The following is an 18,617-nucleotide window of genomic DNA, read 5'->3' on the forward strand; positions in this document are numbered from 1 at the left end:
ATGTTGAAGATACATATTCTCTGACCCTGTGGTACTACTACCCCAAAAAGCTCAAAGACAGAAGGGCTATATATGCCCCAAAGTAGTATAAGATAAAAAAAAAAGAAGTCTAAGATAGAAGGAAAGGATCATATTTACAAAAATGCTATCGTATCTTAAGAAATGACAAATTTGACAGATTCACAGAAACATGGGAAGACATATGATTTGCTAGAGAGAAGTGTGCCAGAATAAGAGAATAATTCCCATAGTGACCACAAAAATAACATGAAGGAAAATAGCTTAGAAAGCCCTTAGAATTCTGACCAATTTCTGCCTTTAGCCTCTCACTACTTTAGTCTCTCCTGCACACCACTGTCAAAGTAAACTTCCTCAAATGCAGATCTGAGTTGTTCAACCAAATCTAGTGGTTTCCTATTACTTCTCAATTAAAATACTGTATTAACTCCTCTGTTCACCTTTTACAATCCTACACAACCTGGCTCCAACACAACAGCTTCATTGGAGGTTACTCCCCTCCTGCCTTCTGAAATCCGGACAAACCAGATTTCTGTGACCAAAGCCACGGCCAAAAAAAGACTTCAAGAGGCTGTTGTGATGAAACATGCCTCCTGCCTCCTGATAGAGAGGTGAGGGACCAAAGATATGGAAGGAGATATGGATCCTCAGACACACCCAGCCAATGTGGTGGTGGGATCGTGGACATTTGTTATGGGAGACAGCTACTACTAGGGAGAGGAGACGGAGAAAATGAGAGCGGGTTAGGGGGTAGTCACATATACATATATGTGCATATATACAGAAATGTGTATATCAACATGCATGCACATATATTACACATGCTTACACATATACATGTCTATACATATGTGATGAGTATGCACATATATTATCATAATGTGCACATACATATCTGTATATATGCATGTATATACAATAAACATACTATGCACAATACATGCATAAATGTATACATATATACATGCACATATAATGAGTGTGATGCATGTGCATGTGCACATATACATGATATACACATAATATATACATATACACACACATTGTAAGTAAAGAGGATTTTGTTATTCTTTCTTAAAGTTTAGTTCTCAGGATGCATGGCCATAACAATCTCCAGTTTCTAGGTGTTAGATAATATTTCCCATGTTCATGACTTGTAAACAGTCCTATTGCGACTGTACAGTGAAATGTGGGGGTGACATAATGTGATTTTTTACTATGCTTGCACTGAATGACTATATTGCTCAAGTTAACCCGTGAGGCTATCACTGGCAATATGCCTTCTTTGTCTGTTGCCCTATAAATCAAGTGGGCATTGGTCACTAAGTGGGGAATATGACAGTGTAATGCTGTGTGCCTTAACTGGCCCCTATTGAGTTTGAGGGGACTTAGGGGAGTGTATAAGCAGGAATGCTGTGTCTGTCTCGACTGACCCCATGGAGACGTAGGGGTAGTTGCCCCCCCCGCCCGCCTCCTTCCCAGCCCCTTTGAGAAGGGTGATTAGGGAATGCTGTAGGAGTTGGTGTTCCCATTACAGCAACTCCCTCTTGAGAAGAATAGACTAGAAGAAAGTAAGCTAGCTTATTTCATCCCTTATTGTGACTCCATTCCTGTCTTCCTGTCTGCCTGGATCACGAGTGAACCTGTGCTAATGCTAAGAACACCTGCTAGCAATCCTCCTGTGTTTACCTGTGTGTTTACCTGTCTACAGCTGGTGTAGTTGGTGTTATCTGTTAGATGCTGGAGTCCCAAAAACTCCAGTGTCTCTGGTGAAACACACACAAAGACTTCTTAATTAATCATTGAGTATTTAGTACCTGCTAGGCACCAGGGAACATGCTAGCGACTAGGGCTGCAAGTATAAAGGCTGAAAAGAATCCCGATTCATAAGAAACTTAGATTCTGAAGGTTTATACACATACACACACATATACACATATGTATTAGATATATACACAGCATTTATATAACATGACTGAATAAAAATATGCACAATGTAGTTAAATACAAGATCATTGGGAAAGAGAGCACTTAGAAGCTGGGGGATCCTGAAAGTCTTTTATCGGAGGATGGTGTTTTGAATCTGTGTCTTAAAGGGAGAGAGGGGCTCTGGTGTGGAAGGAAGGAGAGAGTGCACTCTAGGCATGAGGGACAGCCAGTGCTCCCACATGAGGTGTCCTGAGTAACAAGGATTGCTTAAGACCCATGCCCTTGTTGCGTAGTATTTCTACTTGGCTAATTCTAGGGGCCTGGATTTCATCACTATACAAGCCATCATGACTTTTGTCTTACCACTGGACGTCAGTGGCTCTGGAGGAGAGAGGCTGATGACTTTGTGCAACTCTCCATGCAACTGTCAGGAAATCTGGTTTGTCCAGATCGCAGAAGGCAGGAGGGGCAATAACCTCCAAAGAAGCTGTTACTTTGAAACCAGGTTGTGTAGGACTGAAAAGCTGAGCAGAGGAGTTAATACAGTATTTTAATCGAGAATAGGAAACCACTGAACAATTCAGATCTGCATTTTAAGGAAGATTGCTTTGACAGAGGTGTGTAGGAGGGACTGAAGTCGTTAGAGACTAAAGGCAGCCAGACCAAGACCAATTAAGAGGCTGGTGCAATAATCAGGGCAAAACGTGCTAAGGTCCTGAATTACCAAGGAGGGAAGGAAGAGAATATTCGTAACATTTTATGAACATAAAAACAGCAAGATTTGGAGATAGACCATCGATTTTTATGAAAATCCCTTTCATGCTTTTTTTTGCATTGGAACATTAGTGGTGGTTGTTGACTTAAGTTCATAATGAAAAAAGACATTTAATTTTTTTTAAATGCACAGTAAAAAAGAGAAGTAGGGGACTAGGACACTTTTGTTACTTACCCGGTTAAACCTAATTAGAGGCTGGAGCTGTGATTTCAGTGTTTCAGGGAACTCCCAGATGAGGAAGTTCTAACAATAGAAGTCAGCAGCTTATAGTTTTAGGGAGGTGCCTAGATCATGGAGTGGTTAAGTGACTTGTCCAGGATCACACAGCACTTGCACAAGGGTCATAAGATCATAGATTTGGAGATGGAAGAGACCGTAGAGGTTGAGTCCAACCCCCTTGTCATCTTGGGAAGATAAAGAGTAACTAATTGAAGAGATCTATATGCAAGTTATTGAAATAAGAATTGAATCTCTGACAGCCTATTTTCTTGAAAACAGCTGAATTACTTCCTCAAATACAGATAAAAAGTAAATTTACCATTCCCTGGGCTCAGATATTTGGTTCTGAATTACACCGATCCTCCCCTCCCTGACCCCCAGGTTCCTTCCCTTTGCAAGAGAAAAAAATAATCATGATCTGCTCGAGGGTCTTCAATCCCATAAAATTCTTGATTTGGGGAGGGGTCCCCAGACCACAAAAGCTTCACTCATTCTGGTAACTTTATATGATGAAAATTTAATAATAAAATTTAATAATAATTTAATAATAAATAAACAAATTTTTTTTAAAATGGATACATATATACTTGGAGAACATTGATGCTGAAGTCAGAGGTACTGGATTCAAATCCTATCTTCTGATACTTACCTGTATGACCTTAGACAAGTCACTTAACCTCCCTGGGCCTCAGTTTCCCCATCTGACAGAATTGCAATAGATGTCCTCTGAGGTCCCTTCCAAGCTCTTGATCTATGATTCTATTATCCTAAGTCTCTGGTGTTAAATAATACTGGTTTATACAATCTATTTTTTCACTGTTGGCCTCAGGCAAGTCACTAGGCCTTAGTTTCCCCATCTGTAAAATGAGGAAGCTGGACTAGATACCCTCTGCTGTCTTGGTCTATGATACTATAAATCTCTTTTCAAGCTCTTTGGGACACAGGCCTAAAGCCCAGGTTCTTACCAGTCACATTGTTAACCTGCCTTGAAGAATAATTAACACTCTAATAAGATTGTAAACTTATTCTATCAAATGCTGAAGGGACTGTGGGAAAACAGGTACTTAAATGCACTGTTAGTAGAGAAAGCTGTGGGCTGGAACAATCCAAACTAGAGAGCAATCTGGAGCTCTGTCCATAGAGTTATGAAACTGTCCGTGGCCCTTGACTCAATAATACCATTACTAAGCCTGTACCATCAAAAGATCAAAGAAAGCAGAAAAGCACCCATATGTACAAAAATACTTATATAGCAGCTCTTTTGTGGTGGTTAAGTACTAGAAACTGAGGGGGTGCCCATTATCTGGGGATGGCTGAACAAATAAAGGTATGAAAAGGAACGTTTCGGAAAATTCTGGGAAGATGTATTTGAACAGATACAGAGTGGAGTCCGAAGAACCAGAAGAACAATTGTATTGGGGATTGGGATGGGCTCTTAGCACTTGTTCAGCCAAGTGCCCTTGAAGAGTTTGGCCTTTGTTTCCTTTGATTAATTCAGTGTCTTTGATTGAGTCTTACTAGGTGCTAAGTCCCAAGCCCAAACCCCTATCTGTTAGGTGCTAAGCCTATATGGGTGTGAATTGGTAACTAAGGTGGGGCTCCAGGTGGAGCCAATGAAGGGAGGTGCTAATCCCAGAGTCAATGGAAGGAGCCTAAGTTCTGGTTGCTCAGATGACATTTGATGATGTCTGAAACTGTATAAAAAGAGAAGACAGAGCTATTTGCTCAGGGCTCTCACTCTTGGTGGCATGCTGATGTGGATACTCCCAGCAGCTGTAGCTAAGAGCCCTCCAGCTCGTAAATCCGGATGTGGGGACTTTGTTAAACTCTGGTAACTATGTATTGGGATTTGAATCAGACAAGATCTGTCTGTTGATGTTTGTAATTTGTTTGTATTTGTTCTGAAGTTCAGGGTGCTGGCGTTTCCCCCTGGACTAAGTGAATGATATTTGTACGCTGGATTAAAGTAAGCTTGTTAACCCCTTAGCGTTGCTTTCCTTAGTAAAGCAGATCAAAAGAGCCTGGGCTTGCAGCATTCTGTGTGCTGGTTGTTGTTGGTTTTACACCCCCCACAGCAGCTGCTAGCCGGATTGTTGCAACAGCAATTTAAACAGCAACAATAATATTGCTAAGATAATTGACTCTGAAAGACAGGCATTCTGATCAATACAATGACCAATCAGTTCCAAAGGACTAGGGACAAAATATGATACCCACCTCCAGAGAGGACTGATGGATTCAGAGCATGGCTTGAAGCAAATTTACTTTTCTTTCTTTTTTCTTTCTTTCTTTCTTCCTCCTTCTCTCCCTCCCTCACTCTTCCTTCCTTCTTCCATCCCTCCCTCTTTTTTCTTTCTTTCTCCTTCCTTTCCCTGTCTCCTTTTATTCCCTCCCTCCATTTCTCTTTCCTTTCCTTCCTCTTATCCTCCCTCCCTCTTCTTTCTCTTCCTTCCTTTCTCCTTCCCTCTTTTTTCTTTCTTTCTCCTTCCTTTTCCTCCATCCCCTCTTTCTCTTCCTTCCTTCCTTCCTTCTGGGTGGGTCTGAGACCACTACTCACATTAAAAATAGAGATCGTTTTTGAGAGAAGGCAAAAAGGAATTTTATTACTTTCTCATGAAAAAGGACGCCACCCAAGCGGGGGCTCTTTAATTATGTTTTACATTTATTCGGTCTGAATAAATGGGCACGTCCCCTGAACAGAGTACAGGAGAGTACAAAGGACTCAGATGGACGCCAGTCCTTTTATTGATTCCCACTTTGAATCTCCAGCCAGGTTCTTCATTGGCCAGATGCAACCCCCTTCCCTCCCCTCCCCTCCCTTCCCCTCCCTTCCTCTACTCCCTCCCTCCCTCCCTCCCTCCCTTCCTTCCTTCCTTCCTTCCTTCCTTCCTTCCTTCCTTCCTTCCTTCCTTCCTTCCTTCCTTCCTTCCTTCCTGTTGTTTTAGACACTGATGCAGGAAGTTGTTTTGCATAACTACATATTTTTTGTAATAAGTTTTGTTTTTCTTGCCTTCTCAGTGGGTGGGGGAAGGGGAAGAGGGAGGGAAAGAATTCAGAGCTGAAAAGAAAATACAACTGAATTTTTAAAAATATACAGTCAATGAATTCTAGACTTAAAAACTACAATTTTTTTTCAGCTCCCAAAGAGGGCTAGGCTTTTGGTGACTCCCTTACTTCATGTGTTACTGTTGTGCCTGATTCAGCTCTATGAGAAAGTATAACATTTTGTGGTAACTTGGCTGAAGGAATGGCTGGAGGAGAAGAGCTAGAAAGTGGGTTTAAAGTCACACAGGAATAGCTCCAGTAAGACAGAGACTGTGGGTTGTGAATTTAAGAACTGGGCTCCCAGTCCCCAATGTCCTACCACCTTCCTGGGAGCGGCTTTCAGAAGCCCCAGTACATACTTTCCATGAGATAAAGATGCATGTACTGTGTAGTTCTGAGGAGCCTCCCTTTCCCCTAAGAGTGGTGAGGGCTGCCTGGAACAGGGGCTGCCTTTCATCCCGGGCTGGGGCTGGGGTGGTCTCTGGGATTGGCTGCTGTCCAGAAATGGACAGCAGCCAATAGAGAACTGCCTTCCTTGCAGTTTCTGATCTTGCTCTCCACCCTGGAAAACTGACTACAGATCAATCCCCATGGGGCGGAGAGCCAGATCAGGAGCAGGCAGGCCTTCCCATTTCAGGTTGTGCAACAGAGAGCCTTTGTGACAGAATCCTCCTGCTCAGCAGTTACATTGTGAGGTGCAGGGCTCTGGAGGGCATCTGGGGCATGGTGCCTGAGGCACGTGGGGATCAAGGGGTAGAGAAGTGGAGAGAGGATCATAGTCCAGATAATCAGATAATCATAGGCTTTTTGATGGGAGGAAGGGAGAAAGAGAGAGAGAGAGAGAGAGAGAGAGAGAGAGAGAGCGCTTGGAACTCAACCCCATCATTCTACATAGGAGAAAATGGCAGCCTTGACTTTGTCCCTGGAAGAAATAGAGCCCAGCGCCAGGGGTGAGGAACCTGCAGCCTCCAGGCCACATGTGGCCCTCTAGGTCCTTAAGGCTGCCCTTTGACTGATTACACACTTCACAGAACAAATCCCTTTAATAGAAGGATTTGTTCTGTAAAACTTGGACTCAGTCAAAAGGCTGAACCCAAGGACCTAGAGGGCCACACGTAATGTAGGCCTTCTGGTTTCCAGCATAGCCAGTGCCCTTCCTCTCCACAACACTGCCTAATCCATCTTCCATTACCCCACATACCTGGGCTCCTTCTATTCCCAGAGTGAGGAGGCAGGAATGAGGATCCCTATGGAGGCCTTGCTTAAGAGCTAAAATGTGGCACCCCCTTTTCCTTTAGTACTGGGTGTGGGCAGTGGAGCTTTTGTGTCCTGCTGGGGGCATGTTTGGTACTTATGTGAATAACAGTGGCCTGAATTAGGGCCCTGTTCTTTACTATCTGAATCACTGGACAAATCACCTGAGCCTCTGTGTGCTTCCCTATAAAATGGATTGAGACCAGATGGTCTCTAAGGTTTCTTTCCAGGTCTAAATCTCAGGTCTTAATTATCTCCTTACACAAAGCCAATCGATCCACAATAAACACTCACTAAAGCGCCTACTATGTGCCTGGCCACTGTGTTCAGTGCTATGTAAGATGCCAGGCCTTCCAGCCAATAGCTGGTTCATAGGAATTAGAAGTATCAGTATTGATCAGGCTTCAGAACCATTCCTGGGGAAGCAGATATCAGCTCTGTGTAAGGAAAAACTTCCTAACAGTCAGAGAAGTCCTGAGGTGGAAGCAGGTCTGTGGTTCAGACAAGGAAAGGGCATCTTTACTAGAGACCAAATAACCGCTTTTTGAAGGATCATTGACCTTGACCTGGAAGGAATCTTAAAGGTCATTGATAGTCCAGCCCTCTCATTTTACAGATGGGAAAACCGAGGCCCAGAGAAGTGACTGGCTAAAGGTCACAAGGGCAGAGCTAGGATTGCAGAGGCCAACCCTGGCAGACCTGGCTCCCCATCATGGGACTTCTCTGGGCCCCCCTTTCCTCATCTGTAAAATGAAGAGCCTGGACTGGGTAGCCTCTGGGGCCCCTTCCTGCTCTAGGGCTATGCTTATGTGTAATGGGAGACCAACTAAACCATGACCCATCACAGCACATGACTTCCATGGGCCTCAGTTTCCCTAGCTGTAAAATGAGGGGATTGGACCAGCTGGCCTCTGAGGTCCCTCCCTGCTTTATGGCTATGCTTCTGTGTAATGTGAGACAGATTAAACCATGACCCATTATGATAAGTAACCACCCTGGGCCTCAGTTTCCCCAGCTGTAAAATGGGGGGATTGGACCAGATGATTTCTGGGGGGTCCCTTTCTGCTTTAGGGCTATTGTAATGTGGGACAAATTAAGTCATTTCACATGGTAAGTGACCTCCCTGGGCCTTAGCTTCCCCTCTGCGCCCATTCTTTCCGCAGCCCTCCTGGGGGCGGGGCCTCCGCTCGCGCACCCAAGCCTAGGGCTTTCCCCCTCCTCCAGGCGAGGGCGCAGGCGCGCGGGTGCCCGTCCTCGCGGCTGCGTGCCAGGCGCGTGTGCGCATGTGCGCATGTGCGCGCGGAGCCCCCTCCCTCCGCCCCCGCCCGTGAGAGAACTAACGGCCCCGCCCCTGGCCCCGCCCCCGGGCCCCCGCCCCTCCGCCGGCGCCCGCCTCCGGCCGTCCCTTCCTCCGTCCGCCCGGAGCTCGCTCGGAGGCGGCGGGGGCTGCGGCGGCCATGGTGGCGGGCGGCGGGCACGGCGGGCAAGGCGGCCCCGGCCCGGGCGGCTCGGCGGCGGCCCCGGCCTCTTGGCTGCTGTGGGCGGTGTCGGCCCCGCTGAGCCCGGCCCAGCTGCAGCGGCTGGAGGAGCACCGCTACTCGGCAGCCGGCACGTCGCTGCTCGAGCCGCTGCTGCAGCCCTTCTGGCGCTGGCTCGTGGCGCGCGTCCCGCTCTGGCTGGCGCCCAACGCCATCACCCTGGGTGGGCTGCTCATCAACCTGCTGCCCATGCTGCTGCTCATCTTCTGCTGCCCCACCGTCACGGAGGAGGTGAGCCCGGGCCCCCAGCCGAGCGTCCTAGGGGACCCTCCCACCCCCCCGCCGAGCGCCCCGACCCGAGGGCACCCCCTGCCGAGCTCCCCGACCAGAGGGGACCCCCCGCCGAGCGTTCTAGGGGACCCTCCCGAGGCGACACTCCTGCCCACCCCCCGGGGAGCGCCCTGCGTGGGGACACCCAGTACCGACACCCCCCATCCTCTGGTTCTCGGAGGAGGTGAGGAGCCCCCCGCACGCAGGCACACCCACTCTTTCCCTCTCCGCCTTCTCTCTCTCTCCAGGGGCGCCTCCTGCTCCCCACTCCGTAGACACGCTCCCAGACCCCGAGACCCCACCTAAGGGACCCTCCTTTCCCGAACCCCCGGCACCTGCCCTTCCCCGGGAGCTCTGCCCAGCCCCACCCCAAGCTGTGACCTGGACCTGCTCCTAACGTTGTAATTACTCGTAATTACTTCACCTGGGAGGGGCCTCCATCACCTTTAGTGACACCCCCCGCCCCTTTCTCTCCCCAGGCCACTGAGCACCACAGTGTAGACCTAAGGAAGAAGCTTCCCGTTGGCTTTCTTGGGACCAAAAAGACCCTCTAGCCCACCCCCACCCCCTTTTTACAGATGAGGAAACCGAGGCCAGGAGATGAGGTGATCTGTGACCCAGAGTCGGAACTGGAGGAGAGCTTAAGGTTCATCCTCTCGATTTACAAATGGGGAAAGTGAGGACAGGTAGTGAGGGGCCGAGCTCGGCTTTAAGCCCAGCACGCTTCCCATGGCGCCAAGCTTAGGGTCTCTATTAAGAGAGCAGCTGAGATGGTCCAGTCCAACCCTGTTAAGAGGCCCAGAGAAGGACCTCGGTCACTCAGCTCCCAAGGGATCTGAGAAGGTCCCCATCCTCCCTCCTTAAAGCATCTGGTGGTGCCTGGCCACTTTTGGTGTAGACTGGAAAGCTAGGAGGGCCCTGAATGCTCATTTTATAGAGGGGGAAACTGAGTCACACGGGAGTCACACCCGGACCAAGGTCTCCCCGGCCTGGGGAGGGGCAGGGCCATTGTCTCTCCTCTGCCAGCGCCACCTTTGGATATTGACTCTGTGTCCGATTGTGTTGGCCCAGACCCGAGCGATGCCCTTTGACCACTTTCAGAACCCTGTTTGTTGCTCGTAGTTATGGAAAGTCTTGCATTTCCTGGTACCTCTTATCAAGATTTCTTTTTAAATATAGCTTCCCTGAAAAACACACACACACACCCCTACCTTAGTGCTTAAAAAGGTGGGGGGATGACAGGGGACTGGTTGCTCTGACCCCACTTACATGATGTCCCATTATTATGTATTGGAAATGGCCATTGGACTATACTTTGGGCATCCCCTTTCTGCAGTCTGAGACAGTGAACTCAGCTGCAGAGAATGTCAACCCCTTGTCTTTTTAAAGCTCCATTGACGGTCATTAGTTTTGCTGCTTAGAAAGTAAAAATAGCATTTATTTATTATGTGAAAAGACTTTTCAGAATATCCTGTTACGGTACAGTGTGAGTGGGGAATCTCATAGTGCCCAGAATTTGGGTGTTTCTGCTGGGCCCAATTAGTGGAATTTACTTTGGCTGCTTGTCTTTTGGAGAGTCTTTGTAAATGAAATGAGTAAAATTAGCTTTTCAGAGTGTGTTGTGATGGGAGAGGAGGGGAGGAGAGAAGCCATTTCTCAAAAAGATGCAAAATCTACTGAACTCACCTGGTTGGCAGAGGGTGCTTTGAGTCTTTGGATATATTGAAAATTAAAAGATGTGTCATGATAAAAATCTGTGATAAGGAAAAATTGAGGTACAAAGTTCCAAGCAAACTTTGCCATGACACTCAGCTCGGAGAATCGATGTAGACTCTGACATTTAAATCCACAGATCAAGGACAGAAGCTCCCTTCCCTCACCCCAGAGCCGTGAGGGCTACACCTCATCACCCCTGATACCAATGAAGGTTTCTCCTTTCCCTGGTTCACAGAAGGGAAAGCCCAGAAGCTCCAGGGGCCCTTTAAAACCTTGCCTATTCTGGCCCCAGCCTCATCCTGGTGCCTTTGCCTGGTACACAATAGGGGCTTAATAAAAGCTGGTTGTTGTCAACTTACTCTGAGGTCCACTGCTCCGCTGAACCTGCTCTACTGCCATGTGGGCACTGCTGCAAAGTGGTTTTCTCCTGCCCCCAGAACTTGCCATTTCCCCTGGTCGAATGGAAGCTCCCCCAGATCAGGAAGGGTTTATGTGTTTTCTTTGTAACCCCCACATTTAGCACATGCTTCTTGGAGGATTGGCCTCTCACCAGCTGAAGCTTCCTGAGGACAGGGACAGTTTCATTTTTGTCTCTATCCCTAGGGCCCGGCAGAGTATCTGACACATAGTAGGCTCCCAATTGTAGAATGAATTGATTCATCGAAGGGGTTCATTGAGACCAGGTGACTGAATCTAGGATTTACCCGATGTGTTGGTCAGCAAGCATTCATTATGTGTCAAGGCCTAGGGCGCAAGGAAGGTCAGAGAAGCCAGCCCCCAAACCCTCAGCCCTGCTTCTCATATAACTGTGCGAACACCCAGTTACATCTCAGATGAAACATAGAGTGGAGGGGATGGTCGTAGGCAAGGCCGGACAGGGGCTGTTGTTTCTGGCCCAGCTATTGATCCATCCTTGACCCTGTAACTTACAGAGTTGGCCAGTGACCAGTTGGGGTGGTAACTTTCAGAAATGAACTGACTCACAGGTCATGTAGACCTCAGAGATGGTGATCCTATTCACAATAAAAACATTTGTATTGCGCCATTGCAACCGATGCCCTTGAGACCGAGGAGAAGGCACAGTCCTGGGAGTCCTGGAAGGGGCCCAGGAAAGCCAGCCTCAGGAGAGCTGCACCTCCAAGGGAGTGCCATTGTGACTGGCATCCATTGGTAGCCTGGTTCAGCTGCCAGTGCAGGCCTAGAACGGTTCTAGCGTCTTCATTCTTGATTTGGCAGCTGTCTGAGTAGCTCTGGGAGAAGGGGATAGATGAAGAGAGGGGGAGCACAAAAGTGGAACCCTATCTCCCCCCAGCTTGTCTCCTCATCCCAGGCCCTCACGGAACCTTAGGGTTGGGAGGGATCTTGGGAAGGACCAACTCAAAGACTCAGACTTTTCTCAGAGCCGATGCTTCTTGCGTGGGATCCTGGGATGGAGAAGAGGAAGGGGCCTCGCAGGCCATCTCATCCTACTGTATGGTTTTATGGACGAAGCCTCTGCTGCCCAGGGGTGAGGCAGCTTGTCTGAGGTCACCAGGGAGGGGCACTAGGGCTGGGATTCGAACCCCCCAGAACCACTGAGGCCAAATTGTACTCTTTCCAATTCAGAGCAAAGTGGGTAGAGCTTAGACTCCCTCGAGGTCCATTGCCTGTCTCTGCCCCAGCAAGGCTGTCTTGAACTTGTCTTATCTGAGATCAGAATAACAGTTCTTGGTCTCCTACTCAGCCTCGAACATCTCAGGCATGTACCCAGTGCTGCGAAGCTGTCTTTGAGCCTGCATTTACAGAAAAGCCAGCAAGTGCCTGAGCTTTATGAGGTGTCCCGGATTTTGTCTAGAGGTAGGAGCTGCTCAGCTCCCTTTGTGGATGGGAAAAGAGGAAGTTAAGAGCCTCGATTAAGCAAAGAGGTTTGCAGTCTTTGGGGAAGTGGCAGATTGTGGCTTCTTCTATACTGTGGAGTGAAGAGAGCATGATTGGCAAACCCTCTGCTCAGTTACCTGAATCTCAGATTGGGAGAGCAAAGGTTTGGGGCTGATTAGATCTTTTTTTTTTTTTGGAAACTTTTTACTCTGAAATGTAGTTGTATTCAATCTTTATTTTAGAGAAGCAGAGACAAACATGGGGGTCCAGTGATTTTGCAAGCTTTGCTTTGATGAGACATAGCTGCCTCATTCTAGCAGTTTATCCGTTATGAATGGTTTTGTTTTCTGGAGTCAGCTTGGCAGGCCTTTCTGCACAGACTTGGTGAGTTTTGTCTCTTATTTGGGGGAATAATAGCAAATCACTTCCAGTGGGGTTTGCCTTTTCCACCATGTAGTATCCCATGCAATAGAGTTTAAGCTTCTCGAGGGCAAGGCTGATTTCATTTTTGTCTTTTCTCCAAAGTGTAGCAGAGTGCCTGATACTTAGTGGGCACTGAATAACTGTTCTTTGAATGAACCAATCAATGGATTGGGTGTCCATAAACCGAGCTGCTTCTCCACTATTTGCCTGTTAGTATGTTTTCTATGCACCCTATATTAATGGAACACCTGGTCTGTTTGGATGTTCAAGTTCATCATTATTATCACCTGGTCTGGTAATTGCCACCTGCTGTAAATCTTTTTGCATATAAATTATTTAATCAGGTTATTGTGGTTGATTCATTTCTGTAGACCTCTAAGAGCAAAGAATTACTTTAAAAGTACAAAAATAAATATAGTCTTAAGGATTCTAGTGTAATCCTGCTTCTTACAGGGTTAGCTTAGTGAGTTGAAGTGGAATTTAGTTATTTAAAAACATTTATTGAGTCTCCATAACTTGTAGGGGAGATTTTTTTCAGGAGAGGAGGGAGGGTTGGTAGACCTTTAAATTTCCCTCATGTTAGAGAACTCATGGGAGAGGAAACTCTGTCCGCTGATGCAGACAATCAGCTCTTGTATAGTGATCAGTATGATAGAACTAGTCGCCTGAGGCTCATGGCCAGTGTGGGACAGGTAAGGGATTCCAGCCCATCCTCTCCCCAACATCAGCCCTCTCTCCATTCATTGCTTCCTAATGTAAAGGACAGCCAGACAGGCAGATACCAGGAGAGAGATGTGCGTGTGTGCATGTACGTGGCTAGTTTTTTCAATGTAAGTATTCTTTGAGGAGATCACGTGAAAAGGAGAAAGAAAGCAAACATATGAAAGGGATAGAACAGTTTTGCTTAGCACCACCTGAGAGCTGTTCTTGTGCCACCCTATCTGTCCTTCCTTCCCTTTTCCTTCCCGTCGTCTGGTTTAGAATGGAAGGATAAGGAGAATCCCTCTCATGTTCAGAATCTGTTGGCTAATGTTTCTGAAGTCTTTTCATGCCTTTCCACACTCTACAAATGGTGTGAATTAACTTTAGGGTTTCTCTCTCTCGGGAGTTGGGAGAAGCTTCATGTTTTGTGGGCAACAATAAGGTGTATAAATCTCACATAGCAGGTCTGGGCTAAGTCCTGTCTTGGCCCTGCCTGAAAAACAACAGCTGGCTTCTTTTGAAGGGGGCCAGCTGAAAAATATAATAAAGTTCCATCATCATTACAGTTAATAACTGATAATGTCCTCTTTAAATGTTAATAATTTGATATTTGTTTTCCTTGGAATTGGAATCAGGAAGACTTAGGTTCCAATCCAACTCAGATACTTATGAGCTGTGTGACCATGGGCTTATTCATTTCTGGAAGCCTCATCTGCAAAATGAGGATTTTGAAAGCTCATAGGGCTGCTGTGAGAATCTGAGACCATAGCCCCCACATTGGGTCTTCTACTGACTGTCAGCTCTTAGGAGAGGCCATGGGAGGCCTCATGCCGCCGGGATGACTTCTCCTTCCCAGATACCTTCCTCACCCTCTCATCCAGGTAGTAGCAACAGGGTGAGTTTTCTAGTTAAATCTGTTGAGGAAGTTGCTTCTATATTTAAATGTAGAGCAAATCGAGTAACTCACCATCCCCCGGGGATCTTTCATCTTGGACTGTGTCTCTTCTCCATCCTGGAGGAGCACTCACGTCCCTGCTTTGTGCCAGGATTGGTGGTGTTTTTTATCAGGTCTTTGAACAGGGCTATTTCTGTAGTTATAGCTAGAAGGTGTGCTCGAACAGCTGAAGAGCTGATTGTTAAATTTTCAGTGTAGGTATTTACACCTCAGATATCAACAAAGGCTGCAAATCAGGATGGATTTGTTCTTTGGTTGATTGTCTAGATTTAGGAAAATGATGGAGAAAATGTCGATCATTCAGATTAAACTTAAAAGTCTCTTGGGTACCTTTTTTTGGAGAGCCAGTTGTTAAATATTTCCCTGCAAACCTGTCCCTGGATATCGTCCAGAGATTCCTGAACTGCTTGTCTTCCTGTAAGGCTCTGTGACAGTTTATAAAAGGGCCTGGGGGAGGCTTTGACAAACCTGCTTTGCTTTCACAATTAACACATGATGAGTGCATTGCGACCTTGTACGTATGCCACATCTTTGTTGAGTTGTGAAATGGTAAACATGCGGTGGTCTGTGACAGAGCCCCTGCCAGCGGCAGCTCTTCTCTGATATTGCCAGTTTGCTGACAGTAAAGCGAAATGTCCAACTTGTTTTGATTTGCATTTCTCTTCTTGGGACTTAGAACAGTCTTCCAGTCATTCTGTACCCCAGCTTGCTATTCTTGAGGCCAGGCCATCTTATTTCTGGTTCTGGGGCCCCAGGAGCAGAATGCAGTGATTCCTTCATCTGGGATTGTTCCACTCGGGTCTCCGCCTTCACCTTTGGGCCTGCGTCAGTAGCAGACTTTGGGACATGTCCCCTTGGGTGTCCTGTAGATATCTCAGACTCAGCATATCTGAACCATAAGCCAGTGTTTCCCCCACCAGCCCCAAGCCAGCCACTTCTGAAGGCCCTTCCTCTGCCAGTTGCCTACCTTTGCATCCTCCGTGCTGTCCTTGATGTCAGGTGGCCCTTTGGGGGCCAGAGCCTGTCATTTCTACCGCAGTGTCTCTTAGTGGCTGACCCTGTTTATGCAGCCACCCCCTGGTTCAGGCTTTGATCACCTCTCAGCCTGGTGACTGTAACTGGGCTCCCCTCCTTGTCTCTTCCCTCTCCCATCTGTCCTCCACCAAGCTGCCAAGCTGATTTTCCTAAAACAGGGAGGGAAGCAGAAGGTAGTGCCATAACAAGGTAGGATGAGGCTGGAAAGCTAGTGCCTCAAGGCACTAGGGAGCCCTGGGAGTTTATTGAGCAGAGGAATGGCATGGTGCAGGATGGTGTATGAACTTGTTTATTAAAAAACATTTTGTGTTTCGTTACAATTGGCTTCCTTTGAAATACTATATATTTTATGCATTTAAAAACATGACTGAGAAGGGGTCCATAGACTTGTGCAGACATTGTCAAGGAACAGTCCATGTTTGACACCAAAAGACGGAGATCCCCTCAAGGGAATGGAAGGAGCATTCCCTATGATATCTGGTATAAGCCAAGGCTTTGGGAAAAAATTCTGAAAGCAGAAAACCAAAGGCAAACCCCAAAGGCCTTTGGTGGAGACGAAAAAGAGCAAGTAAGGGGCCTGGGAGTCTTGTTTGCATGGGATGGCCGTCATCAGGGCAGACAAACAAACCTGGGCAGATGGAAATGCTCGGTGTAGGACTGATGTGGTTATGGGCTCCTCCGTCCAGAGTTGGAGGGGCCCGGAAGAGGGAACTGTGGCCTTGGGAGCAGACTTGGGGGAGGGGGCCTCACAGTTCAGGACATACCCTGGGAAATGTTCGCTTGTGACACATGGACACACCATGGTGTCCATGTCCCCTCTTTGCCTTGGGCCCCCAGCACCTTCAGGAGCCCTTCCTCCCGCCCTCCTCTTGACCCCTTTTACGTCTGTGCTCAAGAATAGACAATTGCCATGGAGGCCAAAGGCCACCTTTCTTCGCAGAGATGCTGCTTTGTATTCCGTCACAACATACAGAGGAGGCTCCCTTTGCAAACCCCCATGTGGCCATGAAGTGACCAAATTGTATTTCTGTTATTCCTTATGTGTCTAAGACCTCCTTGTGCTGACCTAACACCTTCCCTGCCTCCAATCGTCTTCTCTTAATGTCTTTAAATATTTCCCTTGTCTCCTCCCCAGATCTCAGCTGCTGTTTTCTCCCCCATCAGCCTTCCATGATGGTCTCAATGATATCCCAGCACCCACAACTCCTGCTTATTCACAGCAGAACCCAGTAGTCAAGTTAACATCTCCGCCAGGAGCACAACTGTGGTTGAAGTCGTAATAGCAGCTTACAATCCAAAACCAAGCTTCCCCAACCCTAGTGTTATCCCCACGAGTCACAGCCCATCCAGTAGAGTTTTAAAAAAATTAATTCTGAATTTAAACACCAAAAAAAGCAATTCTGTACCTACAGCAGAACACAGAAAGAGGGTTCTGTACGAAACTGTGAATCTCCACTTTTTCCAGCTTGTCTCTGCTTCCTTCCCAACTTCTGTGCATTTAAAAAAAAAAGTTAAAATGGACTTCTTTTTTTTTGTGCATCATTCTTTCTAACCCCTTTTTCTTCCCAGTTGCCCCTACCCAATTAGCCAAGAGAAAGCAAGGGGGAAATAAGCAGAGTTAAGCCAAGCAAACCCACCCGTTGGCCATGTCCAGACCTGTTTGCCTGTTTCACCCCCTGGGTCCGTGCCCTCTGTCAGGAGGAGGGTCCCATGCATCTGGTAGCATGCTTGTCTTCTGTAGATGTGACTGGTCCTTGCCTCGGTCAGACCTCTCAAGTCTTTGACTTCTTTTTCTCTACAGTGATGTTCTCTGGGTTATGCCGACTTCACTCTGACCCAGAATTTTCGGAAATCATTTTTCATCATTTCTCCAGACCAGTCCTATTCCATTTCATTCCCATATCACAGTGTATTCAGCCATTTCCTGGCTATCTAGGGGTGATCTAAGGCACCTCCCTTAGATTCCAGCTCTTTACTTGCATCCTCCCTTCACGATCAGGTTTGTGACTATCATTTTCCTGGCATTATCCTCCTGCTTGGAACCTTGTACTTTCTATCATTGCCTTCTGGTTCCTGAACTGTATAGGACCTGGGGAGGAAAAAGAAATTAATCTTTGGCTTTCTCAGAGGAGGCAGAGGGAGGTCCTTCTCTTGTGATACCAAAGGGAGCCTCAGGTGCCTTCAGGTCCTAAGCCTCCAGCCCTCACTCACACACACTATCTTGGAAGTCCACCTCCTAGAGTTTGTCTGGCTCTATGACACCTAAGCCCGTGTCCCTCTCGATACTTGGATGGCACATCGGGAGATCTTATGAGGTAGAGGCTTTGTTCGTTTTGTTCTCAGTGCACCAGCATCATCCATTTCTTCTTTCAGGGTGAGGCTGAAGACTGTGGCCATGGGAAATTGTTCATTGTTCTTCAGGATTTCCAAAAGTTCTTCCACCACCTATGTCTGAAGCCAGGCCTTTATCCAGTTCCATGGCATGAAGTGCTGAGGGCCTGTGCCAGAGGAGAGAAGGGGGCATAGGCAAAAGATGTTATGAAGATAGAATTGATAGGACCTGGAGACAGATTGGATAGAGGGGCTGAGAGAGTGAGGTTGTGGGCCTGGGGGACTTGGAGCAGAGTAGTGCCTCCCACAGAAGTAGAAAAGGTAGGAGGAAGAGAGAGAGGGCACATGGGAAAAGATTATGTGTTTAGTTTTGGACATGTGGAGTTGATGATAGCTACAGGACGTCCAGTTTGAGATGTGATACTATCAATCAGGAGTGGACTAGGAGACCTGGGAATTATTTTGCATTTAAATCCATAGAAGCTGATGACATCACCAGGCAGAAGAGGGAAAAGAGGAGCAGGACCAAGACAGAGCCTCAGGGATACCT

General features: G+C 47.2%; 1 protein-coding gene across 1 annotated transcript in view; it reads left to right on the forward strand.

Moving 5' to 3' along the window:
- The first annotated feature begins 8,654 nt into the window (after positions 1–8,654).
- Positions 8,655–18,617, forward strand: part of CHPT1 (choline phosphotransferase 1) — a 36,191-nt gene continuing 26,228 nt past the window's right edge. The window contains exon 1 of the mRNA XM_036758772.1: positions 8,655–9,009. Coding sequence (XP_036614667.1) covers positions 8,698–9,009 — 312 coding nt within the window. The 5' untranslated portion in view covers positions 8,655–8,697. The remainder of the gene's footprint in view (positions 9,010–18,617) is intronic.

This window comes from Trichosurus vulpecula, chromosome 5, assembly GCF_011100635.1.
Source record: "Trichosurus vulpecula isolate mTriVul1 chromosome 5, mTriVul1.pri, whole genome shotgun sequence".
In the NCBI taxonomy this organism is placed as follows: Eukaryota; Metazoa; Chordata; class Mammalia; order Diprotodontia; family Phalangeridae; genus Trichosurus; species Trichosurus vulpecula.